Below are 17,651 nucleotides of genomic sequence, written 5' to 3'. Positions count from 1 at the left end.
CCCCCGGCCGTCGGCCAAGCCGTCGGCCAAGCCGTCGCTCACGCAGCAGCTCGCCGCCGCAGTTTCGGAGCGCGACGCGCTCCGCGCGGTGCTCGACGCCGCCTGCGCCGAACGCGACGCGCTACGCTCGGAGCGCGACGTGGTCCAGGGCAAGCTTGCGTGCATGGCGAGCTTCAAGGACGAGCTCCTCGCCAAGCTCGCGCCCGGGTGAGTAGGCCGCTCGGAGCTCGGAGAGCTTTAAGAAAAACTACTCCGCGTCCTGGGTCACGACCGCCACGACGTCGTCGTCATCCGGGGGCTGGGGCGTCAGCAGCGCGATCTCGTCGTCGTCGTAGGCCGGGTAGAGCGGGAGGCCGCAGGCGCGGAGGCTCGCCGCGTGGCGCGGCGGGCAGACGACGCGCTCCTCGGGCCGGTCGTCGCCGCGCTTGCGCTTGAGCGTGCGGACGACGCGGAGCTCCTCGCGGAAGTGCATCGCGAGGGGCGGCAGCAGGCGCCGGTGGTTCGTCCAGTACAGGACGGGGTACAGCGCGGGCGTCTGGCCCGACTTCAACTGCGGCACGGCCTGGTCCGCCAGCACCGACGCGAGCGCGCCGGCGCCCATGAGCGGCGCGTCCGACGCCGTGAGGCGCCAGCCCGCGAAGAGGCGCACGACGCCGGCGGGCGGCGCCTTGCGGCTCGCGACGCGGTGCGCGATGGTTTCGAAGAAGACGAGGAGGTGGCCCGGCGGCACCGCGACCGTCGCGCTCCGCGCGGCCCAGGCCTTGGCGTCGCCGAGCGGCGAGAAGCCCGCGGCACCCGCCGCGTCGTCGCCGTGCGTGCCCGGGCAGCAGACGAACTCGCTCGCGACGGCGTCGAGGTTGAGCCAGCCGCCGAAGACGTCGTCGCCCGCGGCCGCCGACACCGCGACGTCGCGGTGCCACGACTCGGCCGCCGCCGCGCGGCCCGGCGCGCGGAGCATGGCGCGGTCCAGGAGCTGCTCGAGGCGCCGCCCGCGGCGCAGCGGCGCGAGCGCGCGCGCGCCGACGGGATGGATCACCCGCCGGAGCGCGCGGACGACGCCGTTGTGGAACGACGACGCGTGGCCCAGCGCGCCGAAGCCGCCGCCGACGAGCGCCGGGACGCCCGGCGACCGCGCGACGCCCGCGTCGAGCTCCGGCGACGCCTTGAGCGCCGCGACGAGCCGCGCCCGCCAGTCCGCCGCCGCCGCGGCGCCGAAGACGGGCAGGACGACGAAGCCGTCCGCCGCGAGGCCGCCGTCGCCCGGCGCCTCGGCCCGCGGCGCCGTCCGCGGCGCCTTCGCGGGCGTGACGACGGCCGGCATGGCGCTCTCCGCTCGCAACATTGTGTAGGCGCTGCGGCAAGCTCTTCAAGTTGCAGTGCAAGCCTCACACGCGTGCCCACGGACTTGCCCCGATCCCCTTCCGCACGCCCTACACCCCTTCCCGATCCAAGGCCACCTACCCGCGCGGGTCGGCTCGCGTCAGTCTGAGCTGTAGCGGGAGACGAGGTCCCGGACGCTCCCGCGCCGCGTGCCCGTGCGCTGCCGGCCGAGGAGCTTCCGGACGCTGCCCGTGAGCCGCTCCGGCAGGGATGCGAGGAACGGCGGCGGCGCGCGCTCGTCGTCGTCCTCGCCGCGGTCGCGATCCGGGCCGCCGTCGCCGGCTTCGGCTTCTCCGGCTTCGGCTCCGACGCCCTCGAGCCCCCGGAAGGACCCGTGGCGCGTGTCCGACGACGACAGCGCCACGGCGGCGGGGAGGCTCCGGCGGCGGCGCGCGCGGCAGCAGAGCGCGTACGCGAACGCCGCGACGAGGGCCGCGGCCCCCGCGGCGACGGCGCCGACGGCCGCGGGCGACGCGCGCGCGCGGCGGACGAGGCCCGCGAAGGCGAGGCCGACGCAGAGCCAGAGGATGTTCACGAACTCCTCGAAGACGACGACCTGGAGCTCCGTGTGCATCGCCAGGAAGAGGCCCAGGACGAAGAGGGGCAGCTTCACGGCCCGGGGCGGCGCCCAGGCCATCTCCCGCGCGACGTCCTCGACGCGGCCGCGGCTCCAGCCGGCCACCTCGCGGTGCGCGCGGTTCGCGCGGCGCCGCGCCGTCGCGTCGTCGACGCCGGGGTCGCGGCGGTCGCCGCCGGCGTCGCGGTCCGCCTCGGCCCGGAGCGCCGGCAGCGACGCCGCGACGGACGCGACCGACGGCGGCGCCTCGGCGGGGAGCGAGGCGGCCCTCCGGGGCGGCGCGGCCGCCGCGCCCCCCGCGCGGGCGACGGGGAGCGAGGCGCGGCGCGCCCGCGTCTTGCGCGCGACGCGCCGGGGCAGCACGTCCGCGCCGAGGACCGCGGCGACGGCGTCCGCGTCCGCGAGGTCGACGGCCGCGACGCGGAGCTCGTGCCTGTAGTCGAGGCGGGGCACGAGGAACGGGTCCCCGACGTGCGCGACGCGCGCCTCGAGGAGCCGCGGCGCCATCTCCAGGAAGACGACGTGCGCCGGGAGCACGACGAGTGCGACGGTCGCGACGACGCGCAACACCCAGACGACCCAGAGGCGCATCTCGGCCCGGCCCGTCGCGCGCGAGAAGAAGGCGAGGACGACGAGCATGCCGAGGCCGACGAGGCCGAGCGCGACGGCGACGGCGACCTTGGCCGCGCGCGGCGCCGGCGCCGCCGGGGCCCGGTGCAGGTCGCCGAAGCCGTCGCCCGCGGCGAAGCCGTGGCGGCCCTGGGCCGTGAACAGCGCCGACTCGACGGGGTGGCGGAGCGCGCCCGCGTACTGGAGCCGGGCGAGCGCGACGTGGCGCGCGGCCGCGTCCGCGTCGCCGAGGCCGCCGCCCCAGCGCGCCGCGGCCGCGAGCTGGGCCTCGAGGCGCGCGCGGACGCGGCGCGGGAACGCGGCGCCGCGGTCGACGGACCAGAAGGCGCCGTGCGCGGCGAGCAGCCGGCGCAGCGCCGCGGCGTCGTCGCCGGTCGTCGCGTCGCCGAGCGCGTCCTCGATCTCGCGCCGCTGCGCGAGGACGAGGAAGCACGCCCGGTCGAGCGCGAGCGCGGCGTTCGACGCCGCGTCCCCGGCCGGCGCCGCGTCGACGCCCAGGTTGTCGAAGAGGCGCCGGCCCGCGTCCTTCGCGGCCCGGGCGTCGCGCGCGGCCCGGTCGTCGCGCGCGCTGCCTTGGCCCGCGAGCGGCGCGAAGAGGTAGCGCTCCGAGACGTAGTCGACGAGCTGGATGAAGGGGAGCACGAGGAGCACGCAGAAGAAGGCCTCCTCGAGGTCGAGCAAGAAGGCCTTGGTGTCGTTTGGCTCGCGGAAGTGGCAGGCGTCGTCGTAGTCCGGGTCCCACGCGCACATCTTTTCCGCGCCGAAGGCCGCGGAGCTCCGGACGTTTTCGCAGGACGACTCGTCGTCCTGCGCCTCGCAGAGGCCGCTCGGGTTCTGGAACCAGTAGACGATCGCCGTGAAGAAGATGATGCCGAGGGTGTCCAGGAGCGCGAGCGCCGCGCGGGCCGCGCGGCTCCGGCGCGCGTCGTAGACGTAGAAGACGCTCAACCAGGGGTGCCGGAGCTTCACGCTCTCGATCGCGAGGCTCAGCAAAGGCAAGCCCCCGGCGCGCTCGCGGCCCACGGGCCCCTTGGCGACCGCCACGGGCAGCGACGCGCGGAGTCCGAGCACGTGCGCTTGGCGGCTCTTCTCCTTGTACGCGTCCTCCGCGGCGCCGCCGAGCCCGCCGATCGCCGCCGCGAGCGCGTCCACGCGCCGTTGGCTCGCGCTCCGCTTCGCGCCGGCCTCGCGCGCCGCCGCGGCGGCGGCGCGCCGGTCCGCCCAAACGCCCCAGACGAGGACGAGCAGCCAGAAGCCCGCGAAGCCCGCGAACAGTTTGACGAGGGGAATCGAGCTCGTCGCGAGCTTCTTGTCGAGGGGATCGGCGAACGACCGGCGGACGTAGGCCAGCTGCGCTTCCTGGTTCGTCGTCGCCGCGTAGTCCGCGCCGCCGTCGATCGCCGGGCACTCGCACGCCGTCGCGTCCGCCGTCGACGCCGTCGCGGCGCACGCCTCCGCGTCCCAGTCCGCCGCGCCGTTCACGTACCGCAGGCACGTCTCCGTCGTCGCCGACGAGCAGCGCACGATCGCCGCGCCCGCGTCGCCGGCGAGCGCGCAGGCCCGGGCCCGCGTCTCCGCCGCCGTCGCGCCCCGGCAGGCGGCGGCCGCGTCGGGCGCCGAGCAGTCGACCTCGAGCTCGTAGTCCCAGGACTCGAGCGGCGCGGACCGCCGGACGGTGACGACGAGCGTCGGCGCGCGGCCGCCCCGGAGCCGGCGCGCGGCGCCGGGGACCGCGGCGTCGGGGAACCGCGCGGTCGTCACCCGCACGACGCGCGTGTCGACGCGCGCCGGCAGCGTCGGGCGCGAGTTCGCGTCGAGCTCGGCGACGGCGACGTCGACGAGCGTCGCGCCGTCGGCCCAGGCCGCCGGCAGGCGCGCGGACGACGCCCCCGGCTCGTCGGACGCGGCGAAGTCGACGTCGACGGCGTCCGCGGTCTCGACGCGCGCCACGCGCAGCGCGGCGCCCGGCGACGCGACGGCCGCCGGCTCCTCGCCGGGCACGAGATCCTTGGCGAGCGCGACGCCGAGGTCGTCGATCGCCGAAGCGAACGCGAACTCCTCCGACGCGCAGCGCGTGACCTTGGCGCCCGGGAACCTACCAAGGACGACGGTGACGATTTCCTCGTTGTTTTTCCACCCAAGATCTCTCGAAAATCGTCGCGGCCACGGGACGCCGCCGGGAACCCGCGGTCCGCGCAGATATCGCCGCTCTCCGTTTCGAGCGCGCCCGCGCCGAGCAGCGCCGCGAGCGCGTCGAAGATGCCGGGAGCCGTGCCGCTTACGACGCCCTTGCGGGCGCTCCACTCGGACACGAGGCTCACGACCGTGAGCGCCGAGGCCTGGCTGCCGTCGCCGAGCTGGTCGGCGTCCTCCGTCAAAACCGCGACGCACGCTGCCTGGCGATTGACCTCGAAGATCTTGAGCGGCTGCTCGTGCTCCGCGATGAACAGCAGGTGGGCGACGAGGCCCTCGCGCAGCGCCCGGACGTCGTCGTCGGACGCCGCGCCGCGGGCGACGGCCTCCTCGTGGGCCGCGTTGACGACCGCGATGGCGCGCCCCCACGCTCCGGCGGCGACGGCGTCGGCGACGGCGGCGTCGACGGCGGCTTCGAGGTCCGCGACCGTCGCCGGCGCGGCGGCGGCCACGGCGAGGCGTTCGACGTCGGCGACGGCCGCGGCGCCGAGGCCGTCGGTGACGGCGCCGACGCCGCGGCGGAGGCCGCGCGGGAGCGTCGCCGCGTACGAGGCGGCCGTCGCGTTCGACACGAGCGGCACGCGGACGCCGCGGCGGCCGACGTGCGCGAAGGCGTAGACGAGGGGCGGGTCGTCGTCGGCCCAGCCCTCGAGCGAGAACCGGAAGTCGTCGAGCGCGGCGCCCGCGCGCGGCGAGACGTCGAAGGAGCCGCCGGCCGGCGGCGCGTTCGTCGCGACGGCGACGGACGCGGCGGACTCGCCCGACGGCGTCGATGCCGTGAGCGTGAAGATGTAATTCGCGTCCGGCGCGAGGACGCCGGCGCGGAGCTTGAGGTAGACATAGCCGGCGTCGACGACGGCGCGCCGGCGCGTGAGCAGGGCCGCGTCGTCGACGTCCGCGGACCACTCGATTGTCGCCGCGGCGCCGCCCGTGCGGACGAGCGCCTCGAGCGTGAAGGGGTTCGAGGGCGAGACCCGCGACGGCACCACGGGCGAGAACTCGACGGTCGGGGCGTCGGGGGCCGCGTAGGCGTCGTCCGCGGCGACGCAGGCCGAGCCGAGAACGATGAGCGCCCTGACGAGCATGTTTAGGATCTGTCGTGAGCGCGGCGACGCAGGCCGAGCCGACGAGCGCCTCGTCGAGCACGTTTAGGATCTGTTTGGACGACTTGCAAGGCTTGCAAGGACGCTCGACGTCTCGCGCGACTTGTCGTTCGCCAAAGCCGGCACCGGCGCGCGCCGCCGCCCGCCGCACGCGGTGGCGAGGCCTCCGGCGCCGGGGCTTCCCCCGGTCCCCGTCCGCACGCCGCGCACCCCTCCCGCCCCTTACCCTCGCGGCGCGGGCGCGGGCGCGCCGCCGACGACGGCCGGGAGCTGGGGCCTGCCCGCGGTTCCGAAGAGCGCGCGCGGCGTGCCGTCGTCGGACGACGGCGGCTCCTGGAAGGGGGCGGACCGCTCGCCGCCGCGGCGCGCGCGCCCGGGCGCGGGCGCGGGCGCGCCGGCCGTGGCGACGGGCGCCGGCACGGGCGCGCAGCGGAGCGGCTCGTCGTGGCGCGCGAGCGCCATGACGTCGGCGACGAGGTGCGCCTGCTGTTTGAGCCGCGTCATGAGCGCCTTCTGGCGCCAGGTCCGCGCCCAGCCCGGGCACGTGCGCTCCGCGTGGTCCGCGAGCTCCTCGGCGCGGAGCGTCGCGCTGCAGGACCGGCAGCGGACGGGCCTCCGGGGGCAGTCGCGCTCGCAGTGGCGCGGCTTGTGCCGGAGCTCGAGGAGCGCCGGGCAGCCGAAGGGGCAGGGGTGGAGCACGCGCACGGTGGACAGGGGCTTGCGGTAGAGGGGCGCGTCGGCCTCGACGAGGCCGCGCTCCGCGGGGAACTCGGGCGGCGGCGCCTCGGGCCAGACGCGGTCGATGGCCGCGCCCATGCGCTTGATCGTCGACGGCCGGTGGCCCGGCGGCGCGGGCAGCTCGTGGCTCGCGGGCTCCGGCAGGTGCAGCACGGAGGGCAGCCGCGCCTTCTCCGCGGACTCGGCGACGTCGAACGACTGGCGCGCGGGGTTCCCGTGGTCGCCGACGAACGCGAGGCGCTCCTTGAGGCACAGGTCGAAGGCCGCCCGCCCGTCCATGCGCATGGACCGGTACGTGCGGTAGGCGTGGTGCGCCGAGTCGTAGATGGAGTCCACCGTCGGGTTCTCGAATTTGCCGCCGCTGAGCCGGCTCAGGCTCGACGTCGTCGCGGGGCGGTCGAGGACGCACCGCCGGTGCGAGCCGCTGGCCCAGGTCGAATTCGCGGCCGTCAAAGAGCCCAGGGACCGCACCGTGGACCCGAAGCCGTCGGGCGCGTCCAGCGACACGTGCGCGGCGACGAAGCGGTCCGCGCCCGCCGCCGTCGTCGACCGGAGCGGCGCGGTGACGTACTCGCCCCGCCCCAGGGAGAAGGACTCGCCGCCCGCGGAGACGCCGCCGGGCGTGCAGATCGTGTGCGAGTCGTCGAAGAGCCCCGGCCCCGCCGGGCCCGGCCCGAAGCCGGCGTCGCTCCCCGCGTAGCTGCTCTCGTAGGCCGACTCGTCGTCGCGGTGCTCGCCGTCGGCGAGGTCATATCGCGGCACCAGCGGGTCGAGCGCCGTCAGGTCCTCGGGCGGCGCCGGGCACCGCTGGCCCAGCACGCCGCGCCGCGAGCTCTCGAGGTACGCGCGGAGCGGCGGCGCGCGGCGCACGCGCCGCGGCGACGGCAGGATGCCCTCGTGCCGGCTGTGGAGCACGACGAGCGCGTCGAGGATGGCGTGGTTCCGCAGGCGGCCGCAGGCCTCCACGTCCAGGGACCGGCGCAGCGCGAGCGCCGCCGCCGCCCAGACGCGGACCGCCGACGCCGCGAACGACCGGTCCATGGCGTAGCACCGCGCCTGACATGGGACGAGGTTCGACGCGACGCTCTCCGAGAGCCACCGGCTCGTCCAAACATCGCCTCGGGCGCCTCGTCGCGCGCGTCGCTCCCGGACGCCGCGCCGCGCGGCCGCGATGCCCCGGTCCGCCTCGAGCTCGTCGGCGAGGAGCGCGTGGGCCGCGTCGAAGTCGTCGGCCCGCGCCGCGACGGCGCGCGCGTCGTCGACGTCGATTGCCAGGAGCACGTTGAGGCACCTGGGCAGCAAAAGGGTGCGAAATTCCCAACTTCAAAGGCTCCGATCTCGGTCGTTTTCCGCTCGTTTCGGCTGATTTTTGGACGAGCGATCATCTCTCGGAGCGCTCTCGAAGCGTGGGTGCTGTTTCCGAAACGCGCGCGCGCGGAACACTCACGTTGAAGCGACGTTGAATCACCCTTTTGCTGCCCTGTGAGGCACGCGCGCGTCGACGCCGCGCAGCCCCGCGCGGCCGCGAGGAGGCCCCGCCAGTCCTCGGGCCCGCGGCGCCGCGCCCAGGGCCGCAGGAGCAGGCGCAGGGCCCCGAGGGCGCCGGACGTCCAGGACCCGGGCCGCCGCTCGCTGAAGCGGAGCGCCTTGGCCGTCGGCAGCGTCTCCGTCGCGCGCCGCAGGCTCTCCAGGCTCCGCTCGAGGTCGCCGCCGAGCGCCGGCCGCAGGCGCGGGCTCAGGAAGTTGACGCGGTAGCGCCAGGCCGACGACGCCGCGCGCAGCGCCAGCGCCGCGGACGCGTTGTTCGCGAGGAGCGCGCGGAGCACGACGTCGAGGGGCAGCCCGATGAGCGGCTCGCCCCGCGGCTCCGGCGCGTCGCCGGGCAGCAGGGCGTCGTCGTCGTCGTCGTCGTCGTCGACGCCGCCGTCGAGGACCGACGCCTCCCCGGGCAGCAGCGCGTCGTCGTCGTCGGCGGGCGCCGGCGCCGGCGCCGCCGCCGCACCGGAGAAGCCCGGGAGCCGCGGCGGCAGCTGCTCCGGCCCGCGGAACTTGGGCAGCGGCGCCGTCGCGCGGCTCGCCGCCAGCGTCGCGCGCCGCGTCGCGACGCCCTCCATCACTGGGGGCAGCCCTGGGAGAGCGCGGCCATTGCTCTTCACGCCCGCCGCGTTGTCCAGGATCGGAAGGGTCAAGGGTGCTGCGACCTTGAAGCCTCTCCCTAAGTTCCTACCGCGCGGCGGCCCCTAGGACCCGCGGCCCGAGGTCCTGTTGTGGCGGCGGTCCTCGTCGCGGATGAGGCCGCCGATGACGGAGTCCTCGGGGAAGCAGAAGCCGAAGCGGCCCTGGCCGCAGGTGTGCACGAGGGGCTGCGCGCGGTCGCCGCGGCGCGGCGTCTCCGGCCCGGGCTTTTCGCCGTCGGCCGCGGCGATGTCCCGCCGGAGCTGCTCCTGGAGCTCGACGAGCTGGAGCTCGCGGGCGAAGGACCGCGCCCGCGCCTCGTGCGTCGCCCGCGCGGCGCCCGCGGCCGCGGCCGCGGCGGACCGCGCGGCGTCGAGGTCCGCGCGGACGTCCGGCGAGTCGCGCGCGTCGTAGGCGCGGTCCGTCGTCGCCGGCGACGGCTTCAGGTTGTCGCACGTGCCGACGCCGAGGGCGGCGACGTGGCTCGGGTAGGCGCCGTGGGCGAGGAAGCGGCGGTAGTGGGGGTCCTCGAGCTTCGTCGGCTCCGGCGGCGTCGCGAGCGGGTCGACGTTGAGGTACGCGCGGACGCTGCCGTCGACCATCTGCACGACGACCTCCTCGCGGTGGTCGCCGACGACGTCGACGGCGTTGCTCACGGCGCGCAGGACGACGCCGTCGCCGTCGCCGTTGATCTCCGCGAGGAGCTTCCCGCCGCGGCCGAAGACGCGGGGCCGCTGCTCGTCCGCGGCGGAGACGGCCGCCGCGCGGCGGCGCCGCGCCGGCGTGTGGTAGCCGAAGAAGGCCGTCTCGTGGCCCACATCCCAGTCGATGGGGTACCAGTTGTGGGCCTCGCGGGGCCACGCGCCGAACGGGTACGCCTTCGTCTTCCGCCGGGCGACGTCGTAGGCGAAGCCGCCGGTGACGAAGTGGCCCCCGAAGGTGCCGACGACGTCCAGCCCCGGGCCGCCGGACACGTTCACGGCCAGGTTCCACTGGAGGTGGAACTCGGGCCCCGCGCGCTCCACGAGCGGGAAGCCGTCCGCCGCGCGGTAGAGCCCCCACTCCGGGCCGGTCTCGGAGAAGAGCAGCACCTCGGCGCCGGGGCTCGCCGGGTCGATGTCGTCGACGACCTGGCCGTCGACGTGGGCCGACGCGCCGAACCAGGCGTTCGCGTCCCAGAGCACGGACCCGTCGTCGTCGAGGACCGTCGCGCCCGCGAGAATCTCGTCGCGGCCGTCGCAGTCGACGTCGACGACGGCGACGTTGTGGCTCGTCTGGCCGTTGGCCATCGCCGCGGTCCCGCCGCGCTCCGTCGCCGTGCCGCCGCCGGCGTCCCAGCGCGGCGCGAGCTTGCCGTCGCGGAAGTCGAAGACGAAGGCGCGCCACGGCTCGTGGCGGCCGCCCATCACGCCCAGAGACACGCGGCTCGCGTCGCCGTCGAGCGCGGCGACGAAGGCGTCGTGGCGCGAGTTGTCCGCGCCGTCGCAGAGCGGGTAGGGCGACGGCACGGACGCGACCTTGGCGAGGTGGCGCTTCGGATGCTTCTTCGTGGACTCGTCCTTGAGGAGCACGTACTCGCACGCGCCGCGGTCGTTCCGCGCGACGGTCCAGATCTCCTCGCGGCCGTCGCCGTCGACGTCGCCCGCGGCCCGCGGCCGGCTCCAGAGGCTCGTCTCGCCGCCGGGCGCCTGCTTGAGGGCGACGCCCTTGGGGCTCTCGACGTTCACCCAGCCCTTGTCCGTCGCGGCTTGTACGGGATGCCCGAGGTCGTTGTCGTAGGCCCTGACGAGGCCGGAGCCGTCGAGCCAGACGGCGCTGATGCCGTAGCGCTTGCTGCCGTCGGCGTCGGAGCCCGTCTGGTGCCAGACGACGGCCTCGACCTCGCCGTCGCCGTCGACGTCCGCGAAGAGCGCGTTGCTCACGACGGGGATCTTCGGCCGGCCCGTCGCGTTCATGGCGGCGTCGCTCGGCGCGAGCTCGACGTAGGCCCGCGCTTTGGCGCCCGCGGCGACGCGCGCCCGGCGCGACGGCGCGCCCGCGAGCGCGCCGGCCGTCGCGGCGACGACGTAGTCGTAGGCCTTCTTCGGGTCCGCCGCGTCCGCGAAGTACGTCGTCGGGACCGTCGCGAGGACCTCGAAGGCGCCGCCCCGCGTCCGCCGGCGCACCTCGTAGGACGGGCTGGGCCCGTCGCGCGCGAGGCGGCGCCACGAGAGGACGACGGCGCCGCCGCCGCGGGGCACGGCGACGAGCGCGCGGCCCGCGCCGACGGCCCGCGGCGCGTACGTCGTCTCCGCGGGGTCCAGCTTCGGTTTCGTCGCGTCGGGCGCGGCCCAGGACGTCGGTTCGACCCGCCCCGGGCACATGTTCTCCTCGCAGAAGTCGAGGCACCGCCCGAGCTGCTTGTGGGAGTAGCCGTCGGAGTGGCGGGTCAGGTACTCGGCGCCCTCGAGCTCGCAGCGCGCGAGGCACCGTTTGGCCACGCTGGCGCAGGTGGACACGCGCCGGCCCTTGAGTTCCTTGGCGGCGACGAGGGAGGCCCAGAGGGCGAGAATGACGCGCATGGGAGGCGCCATCGCTCGACTCGTCGAGTGGAGATTTTTGGGAGTGGTCAGCGATGGCTCGCGTGACCGCGACATCTCCAAGCGCGATGAGTCGATTCCTGTTCGGCCTCCTGGCCTGCGCGTCGGCGAGCTGGACGCCGGAGCTCAAGCTCAAGAAGCACGGCGATCAGAGCAAGGTGTCGCAGGAGTGGGGCCCGGCCATCCGCGCGACGCTCAAGGCGAGCCTCCACGCCTACGCCGACAAGGCCATCTCGTCGCCCAAGGCCGCGGCGAAGCTCCTGGCGAAGACGGCGGAGCGGCTCGACGCCGTCGTCGCCGTGCTCGACAACCGCGTCTTCGTCGACGAGGCGTTCCTCGAGGGGCCCGGCGCGGAGGACGGCATGCGCCACCTCCGGGTCGTCGCCGGGGCGACGCGGCTCGACGCCGGCGTCCCCGACGTCGCCTACCGCTTCGCGCTCCACGCCGACGACGGCGCGGGCGGCGGCGACTGCCGCGCGCGCGCGCCGGAGCTCGTCGTCTACAAGCGGCGGGGCTACGGCTCCTGCGGCGTGCTCGCGCCGCACGCGGCCTTCTCGCCGCCGCCGCCGCCCCTCACGAGCACGAAGCGCAAGGGCGACGACTGGGAGGTGCGGGCGGCCCACGCGGCCGCGGCCGCGGCCGCGCGGAAGTGGGCGGGCCGGAGGGACGCGGCGCTCTGGCGCGGCGGCGCGACGGCGAACTGGACGGCGGCGCCGGACCGCGGCGACTGCGTCGCCGACGCGCTCCGCGCGCCGCTGCTCGCGCTCGGGCCGCCCTTCCTGTTCGACTGCGAGGGCGCGTGCGCGTTCCCGCGCGCGGCGCTCGACGCGTGCGCGCGGGGCGACATCGCGGCGCCGCCGGGCGCCTTCGACAAACTCCCGGCGGCGCAATCGGGCGGCGACGCGGCGGGCGAGCTCCGCGACTACAAGTACCTGCTGAGCGCGCCGCCCGCGCGGTCCCTCGCGAGCTACTGGATGCAGGGCGCGGTCGTGCTGCTCGCGGACGCGCCCGTCGTCGAGTGGTACTCCCCGGCGCGGAAATCGACCGCCGGTTCGGGACGTCCCGACGAAACTTTGACATTCTCGAGCTCGGTCACATCGACGTCGATTCGGCTGATTTTGGACGAATCGATGGCTCTCGTCGAGGTCTCGAAGCACAGCCGAAGCGCTTGTGTCGACACATTCGATGACGCGCACATTGAAGTCGGGTTGAAGATTCGAGTTCCGCGCAGGTACTACCCGGCGCTCCAGGACGGCGTCACGCACGTCGCCGTGACGGCGAAAAATGCCAGGGCCAAGGTCGACGACCTCCGGGCCGAGGACGCCAAGGTCTCGACCCTCCGGCACCACGCGCTCCAGGTCCACAAGAGCCTGCTCTGCGCGACGTGCACGCTCCGCTTCGTCCAGCTCGCGCTCCGGAGCTTCGCGGCGCACTTTGGGTTCCAGAAGGTCCTCGACGGCGCCGACGGGCGGCGCGCCTTCCTCCGCGACGGCCTCAAGTCCTGGCGCGGGACGCTCCTCGAGGTCAAGTTCGGCGACGCGCTCACGCTCGCGGAGACGTACCAGCACGAGTCCTACACGATGGTCCGGGCCATGCTCAAGGCCGTCGGCCGCGACGAGCTCATGTTCGTCCGCGCCGTCGCCGGCGACGCGCTCGCGCCGACGACGGCCTGGCGCCTCCACAACTGGCGGCCCGACGAAGCCGTCGTCGACCTCCACGGCGACGAGAGCGCGCGGAGCGACCTCTAACCACGGTTAGGTCGCGCGATGATCGCCGGCTTGGCTCGCGCCCGTCTGGCGCGACTTCGCCCCGAAGGTCTACGCGCGCTTGGCCGTCATCATCTCGAGGCCGTCGTCGTCCTCGAGGGCGCCCGGGTACTCGTCGCCGTCCTCGTCGAAGGCCTCGAACTCGCCGTCGAAGCCGACGCGCCCGCCGGCCCGCCGGTAGCCGCGCGCGCGGTACACGAACGAGTCGCAGCAGCGCGCGGCGATGAGCAGGTAGAAGCAGCCCACGCCGAACCCGACGCCCGCGAGCGACCCCCACGCGATCAGGAATTTCTGCGTCCGCGACAGGTGCGCGAGCGCGGTCCGCCAGTCGTCGTCGTCCGCCGGATCCCATTCGTCGTCGTCGGCGTAGTCGTCGTCGTCGTAGGGGTCGTCGTCGTCGTCGTCGTCGTCGTCCGCGTCGTCGTCGTCGTCGTCGTCGTCATCAGACGCATGCGACCCGCTCCACGGCCACACGCCCGAGGCGCGGCGCTGGCCGGCCGCATCGTCGTCGTGCGTTTTCGGCGGCCGATGCGGCGTCCCCCGGGGGATAACGTCGGGCGCCTCGGCGGCTGCCACCAAAGCCGCAACGGCGACGACGAGCGCTCGCATGGTCGGCGACAAGGGGTGCGGATCTGGCGCCTCTCGCGAGCTCGAGAGCGTGATCGATCAGCTGTGGAGATAATGAAATTTTCGGCGAGCGCTCGAGCGCGGGCAGCCAGCCGACTCTCCCGCGCTCTGCCGCTCTGCCACTGCAGCTCTGCCGCAGATCGCAACAACGCCCCGCTCGACGCCGAGCTGCGACCTCGCAAAACCGCCGCTCGACGCCGCGCGAGATCTATCCGCAGCGTTGCTGCTGCCGCTCCACGCCCGCAGCCCCGCGCGCCGCAGCGCTGCCAAGCCGCCGCGCTCGCGACCGTCGCAGCCATGGGCCTGCGCGACGCGCTCATCTTCGTCCTCACGGCGCCGTGGCTCGCGCTGGGCCCGGCGAACGTGTACAAGATCTCCATGATCAACCGCGGATCGCCGATGGCGAAGTACATCGTCGTGCCGCCGGCGGAGGAGTGCCAGGCGGCCTGCAACATCGCGCGCATGTGGGGCTGCCTCTTCTGGGGCCTGCAGGCCGTCGTCGCCGGCGGCATCGTCGCCGGCGGCGTCGGCGACCGCACGGCCGCGGCCGCGAAGCTCTACGTCGGCGCCGCGCTCGCCGTCGCGTACAAGGAGGACGTCGTCCGCGAGGTCGTCGCCGCCGGCGCCGCCGTGGAGATCGTCGTCGCGCTGCTCCTGCTCTCGCGCGCGGCCGCCGCGCCGCGGCCGAAGACCGCGTGACGACGCCCGGGGCGGCCGCTCTCGCGCGGACGAAGAGGCTAGCGCGTGAGCCGGAGAAATTAGACGACGTCGATTTCGGCGAGCTCGATCTCGGCGTCGATGTCGTGGCGATCGGGGGTGTCGGGAAGCTCCTGCTCGGCGCGGCCGGAGGCCTCGTGCTCCGCGCGCTCGAGCACGCCCCGCCAGTGGTCGTTCCACTCGGCGTCATCGTCGTCCGTGTCGCCCCGCCAGGGCGTCAGCGCCACGTCCTCGCCGAGCTCCTCGACGAACTTGAGGCGCGGCCGCGGCCGCGGGCGGCGGTAGACGAGGACGCCGCAGCAGCACGCGAGGACGCCGCAAAAGACGGCGGCGACCGCGCCCCAGAACCGCAGCGAGATGCGCGAGCTGGTCGAGAATGGGCGCCAGGCGGAGCTCTTCGGCGGCGGCGCGGGCTTCGGCGCGACGCAGGGCGCGTCGACGCACGACCGGGAAGTTTCGCACCAGGAATAGCCCGCGTCCCCGTGGCACCCGTGCGCGTCCTCGTCGCCGTCGCCCGGGACGTGGTCCGGCGGCAGGGCCTCGACGTCGCCGCAGGGCGTCTCCCAGGCGCGGACGCACGCGCGCGATGGCTCGCACCACGAGTATCCCGCGCTGGAGACGCACCCGTGCGCGTCCGCGCCCTCGCCGACGAAGTGGTCCGTCACGGGCGCGCACCCGCAGGTCAACGGGCACGCCTCGGCCGAGCCCGAGAGCATGCAAAACCCTTCGTCCCAGGTCGGCATATTCACGCAGTCGAGCAGGATATCGACGACGCCGTCGGGGCACTCGCAGGTCTGCGTGATGTTTAATGGACACGGCTGGCGAACAGCCGCCGCCGTAGCGCACAAAAGCCACCGCCAACGCATGCTACCCGCCTTCCCTTTAAAATGCGCTACAACGCGCGCGACATGTCGCCGTGTCGCACGAGACGAAACAATCACTGTTTTTGCTCTGTTTTGCAGCAAGACCATCGAGACTCGCCCTAGGCGTCGCCCCTCGTGTCAACGCGCCCCATAATCACAATCTCTAGCTCCGCAAAAGACAAAACACAAGGATGCGCCTGCCGCTGCTCCTCGTCGCCGTCGCCTCGGCAGCGACGCCAAACTGGGAGCTCGAGGCCGAGCTCAACGCCGAGGTGCCGGCGGAGAAGCGCGACGCGTTGAAACACGCCGTGCGCGCCGAGGTGAAGCGGAGCCTCACGCGCTACCCCCACGTCATCGCCGGGGCCGCGGACGCGAAGGCGTTCGTGCGACGGCTCGGCCGCGCGGAGCGGCGCGAGGACCTCGTCGTCGTCGTCGACGGCCGCGTCCTCGTCTCCCCGGCCTTCGCCAAGATCGACAAGAACAACCGGCACCTCCAGTTCGTCTGGTCCGTGACGCAGATGTCGAACGTGCCGAACGTGGCCTACCTTCTCGACCGCTTCGCGTTCGGCGACCGGCACCCGTACCCGTCGTCGTCGGCCAACGCGTCGAGCGGCTGCGTCGCCGCGCCGGGCCCGGCGCCGGACCCGGAGTTCGTCATCGCCAAGTACCACGGCCACGGCATGTGCGGCGTGCTGATCCCGAACATGTACGTCTTCAACGAGGTCGGCAAGTGGGCCAAGGAGGCCGAGAAGCTGAAACAGGCCGCCGTCGCGAAGCCCTGGAAGGACCGGTCGTCCCGGGTCTTCTGGCGGGGCCAGATCCTGGCCCAGGACAAGTGCCACCGCGACGGGGGCAACCACGCGCGCTGGTCCGCGCTCGCGCTCGCGCGCGAGAAACCGGACGCCTTCGCGTGCGCGTGCCTCGACGGCAAGCCCTGCGCCGCGCGCGACGCGGCGCGATTCCCCTGCGACGGCCTGCCCTACACGGCGACGATGGCCGCTTTGGTCGCCGAGGACCGCGCGAAGCACTCGAAGGCCGCGCTGCCGATGGCCGACTTTGCGAACTACAAGTTCCTGCTGAACCTGCCGGGGACCATCTCCGGGTCCTACAGCCGCCACCTCAACGTGCTCTGGGCGCTGGGCGCCGTCGTCCTGCTCTGGGACTCGCCCCACGTCGAGTGGTACTACCCCGCGCTCAAGGACGGCGCGACGCACGTCGTCGTCCGCGCGGAAATCGACCGCCGGTTCGGGACGTCCCGACCAAACTTTGCAATTCTCTCGCTCGGTCAAATTGAAGTCGATTCGGCTGGACGAATCGATCGCTCTCGTCAAGTTCTCGAAGCGGAGTCGAAGAGCTTGTGTCGACCAATACGCGCACATTGAAGTCGGGTTGAAGATTCGAGTTCCACGCAGGTCGTCGTCGACGCGGCGTCCGCGGCCGAGACCGCGGCGGCGCTCCTCGCGGACCCCAACCGGGCCCGGGGCCTCGCGCTCCGCGCGCGCGTCGTCCACGACCTCTTCCTCTGCCCGGACTGCCTCGCGAGCCACTTCAAATTCGTCGTCGACGCGTACCGGAAGCGGTTCCGCCTCGAGAAGGCGCTCGACGGCGCCGCGCTCCCGGCCGTCGTCGGCGACCTCCTGCGCGAGGGGCCCCTCGTCGAGGTCCAGTTCGGCGCCTCGGAGACCCGCGGCGCGGACGCGAAGCCGACGAGCTCCATCCCGCACCTCTTCTCGCGGCCGGTCCGCGCCGCGCCCGGCGACGCCGCGGGCTTCGTCGCCGACGGCGCCTGGACCCGCTCGCCCTGGCGGCCGGGCGTGACGCTGCCGTAATGGCTCCACTCGGGCGTTCGTTAAGGCGTTCGACCTCATCACGGGCTTCATTGAGGTCGAGATGGAGCCAACGTGGCCCTCGTTGACGCACTGGAAAATCATTTTGCTCCAAGTTTTGCGACGCGACGCCATCCGCGTCTGGCACGCTCGGCGGCCGGTTCCCAGCCGCGGCGGCCGCCATGGGCGCCCCGCGGTGGATGGACGACGGCGAGACGGGCCGGTGCATGGGGTGCACCAAGGCCTTCGACAGCGGCACCTGGCGCCACCACTGCCGGCGCTGCGGCATGATCTTCTGCGACCACTGCAGCCGGTTCAAGTGCCTCATCCACCCCGCCGAGGCGGTCTACCCGCCGGACTGGGACTCGATGCTGTCGAGCTTCGACCCGCGGGAGCCGCTGCGCGTCTGCGCGACGTGCCACCGCGAGCTCGCGCCGAGCCAGGCGACGCTGCGGCAGACGACGGCGAACGCCGCGC

General features: G+C 74.4%; 3 protein-coding genes across 3 annotated transcripts in view; 2 read left to right on the top strand and 1 right to left on the bottom strand.

The window, feature by feature from the left end:
- Nucleotides 1-247: 247 nt before the first annotated feature.
- AURANDRAFT_60582 (hypothetical protein) lies at nt 248-11,357 on the bottom strand (the record flags this gene model as incomplete). Its single annotated transcript, XM_009034036.1, has 6 exons — nt 248-1,327; nt 1,517-4,682; nt 4,772-5,854; nt 6,110-7,912; nt 8,080-8,844; nt 8,869-11,357. The coding sequence occupies 6 exons, from the start codon at nt 11,355-11,357 to the stop codon at nt 248-250; spliced, it is 10,386 nt and encodes a 3,461-aa protein (XP_009032284.1).
- A 380-nt stretch (nt 11,358-11,737) lies between these two features.
- AURANDRAFT_60581 (hypothetical protein) lies at nt 11,738-14,467 on the top strand (the record flags this gene model as incomplete). Its single annotated transcript, XM_009034468.1, has 3 exons — nt 11,738-12,396; nt 12,607-13,078; nt 14,015-14,467. The coding sequence occupies 3 exons, from the start codon at nt 11,738-11,740 to the stop codon at nt 14,465-14,467; spliced, it is 1,584 nt and encodes a 527-aa protein (XP_009032716.1).
- A 1,072-nt stretch (nt 14,468-15,539) lies between these two features.
- Nucleotides 15,540-17,651, top strand: part of AURANDRAFT_60580 (hypothetical protein) — a gene marked incomplete at both ends in the record, with an annotated part of 3,283 nt that continues 1,171 nt past the window's right edge. Inside the window, 3 exons of the mRNA XM_009034469.1 lie at nt 15,540-16,568; nt 16,761-17,087; nt 17,291-17,578. Coding sequence (XP_009032717.1) covers nt 15,540-16,568; nt 16,761-17,087; nt 17,291-17,578 — 1,644 coding nt within the window. The remainder of the gene's footprint in view (nt 16,569-16,760; nt 17,088-17,290; nt 17,579-17,651) is intronic.

Source organism: Aureococcus anophagefferens (assembly GCF_000186865.1).
Source record: "Aureococcus anophagefferens unplaced genomic scaffold AURANscaffold_1, whole genome shotgun sequence".
NCBI classification, from domain to species: Eukaryota; class Pelagophyceae; order Pelagomonadales; family Pelagomonadaceae; genus Aureococcus; species Aureococcus anophagefferens.
The sequence above is the reverse complement of the archived record's forward strand: the minus strand, read 5'-3'. Positions and strand labels throughout refer to the sequence as shown.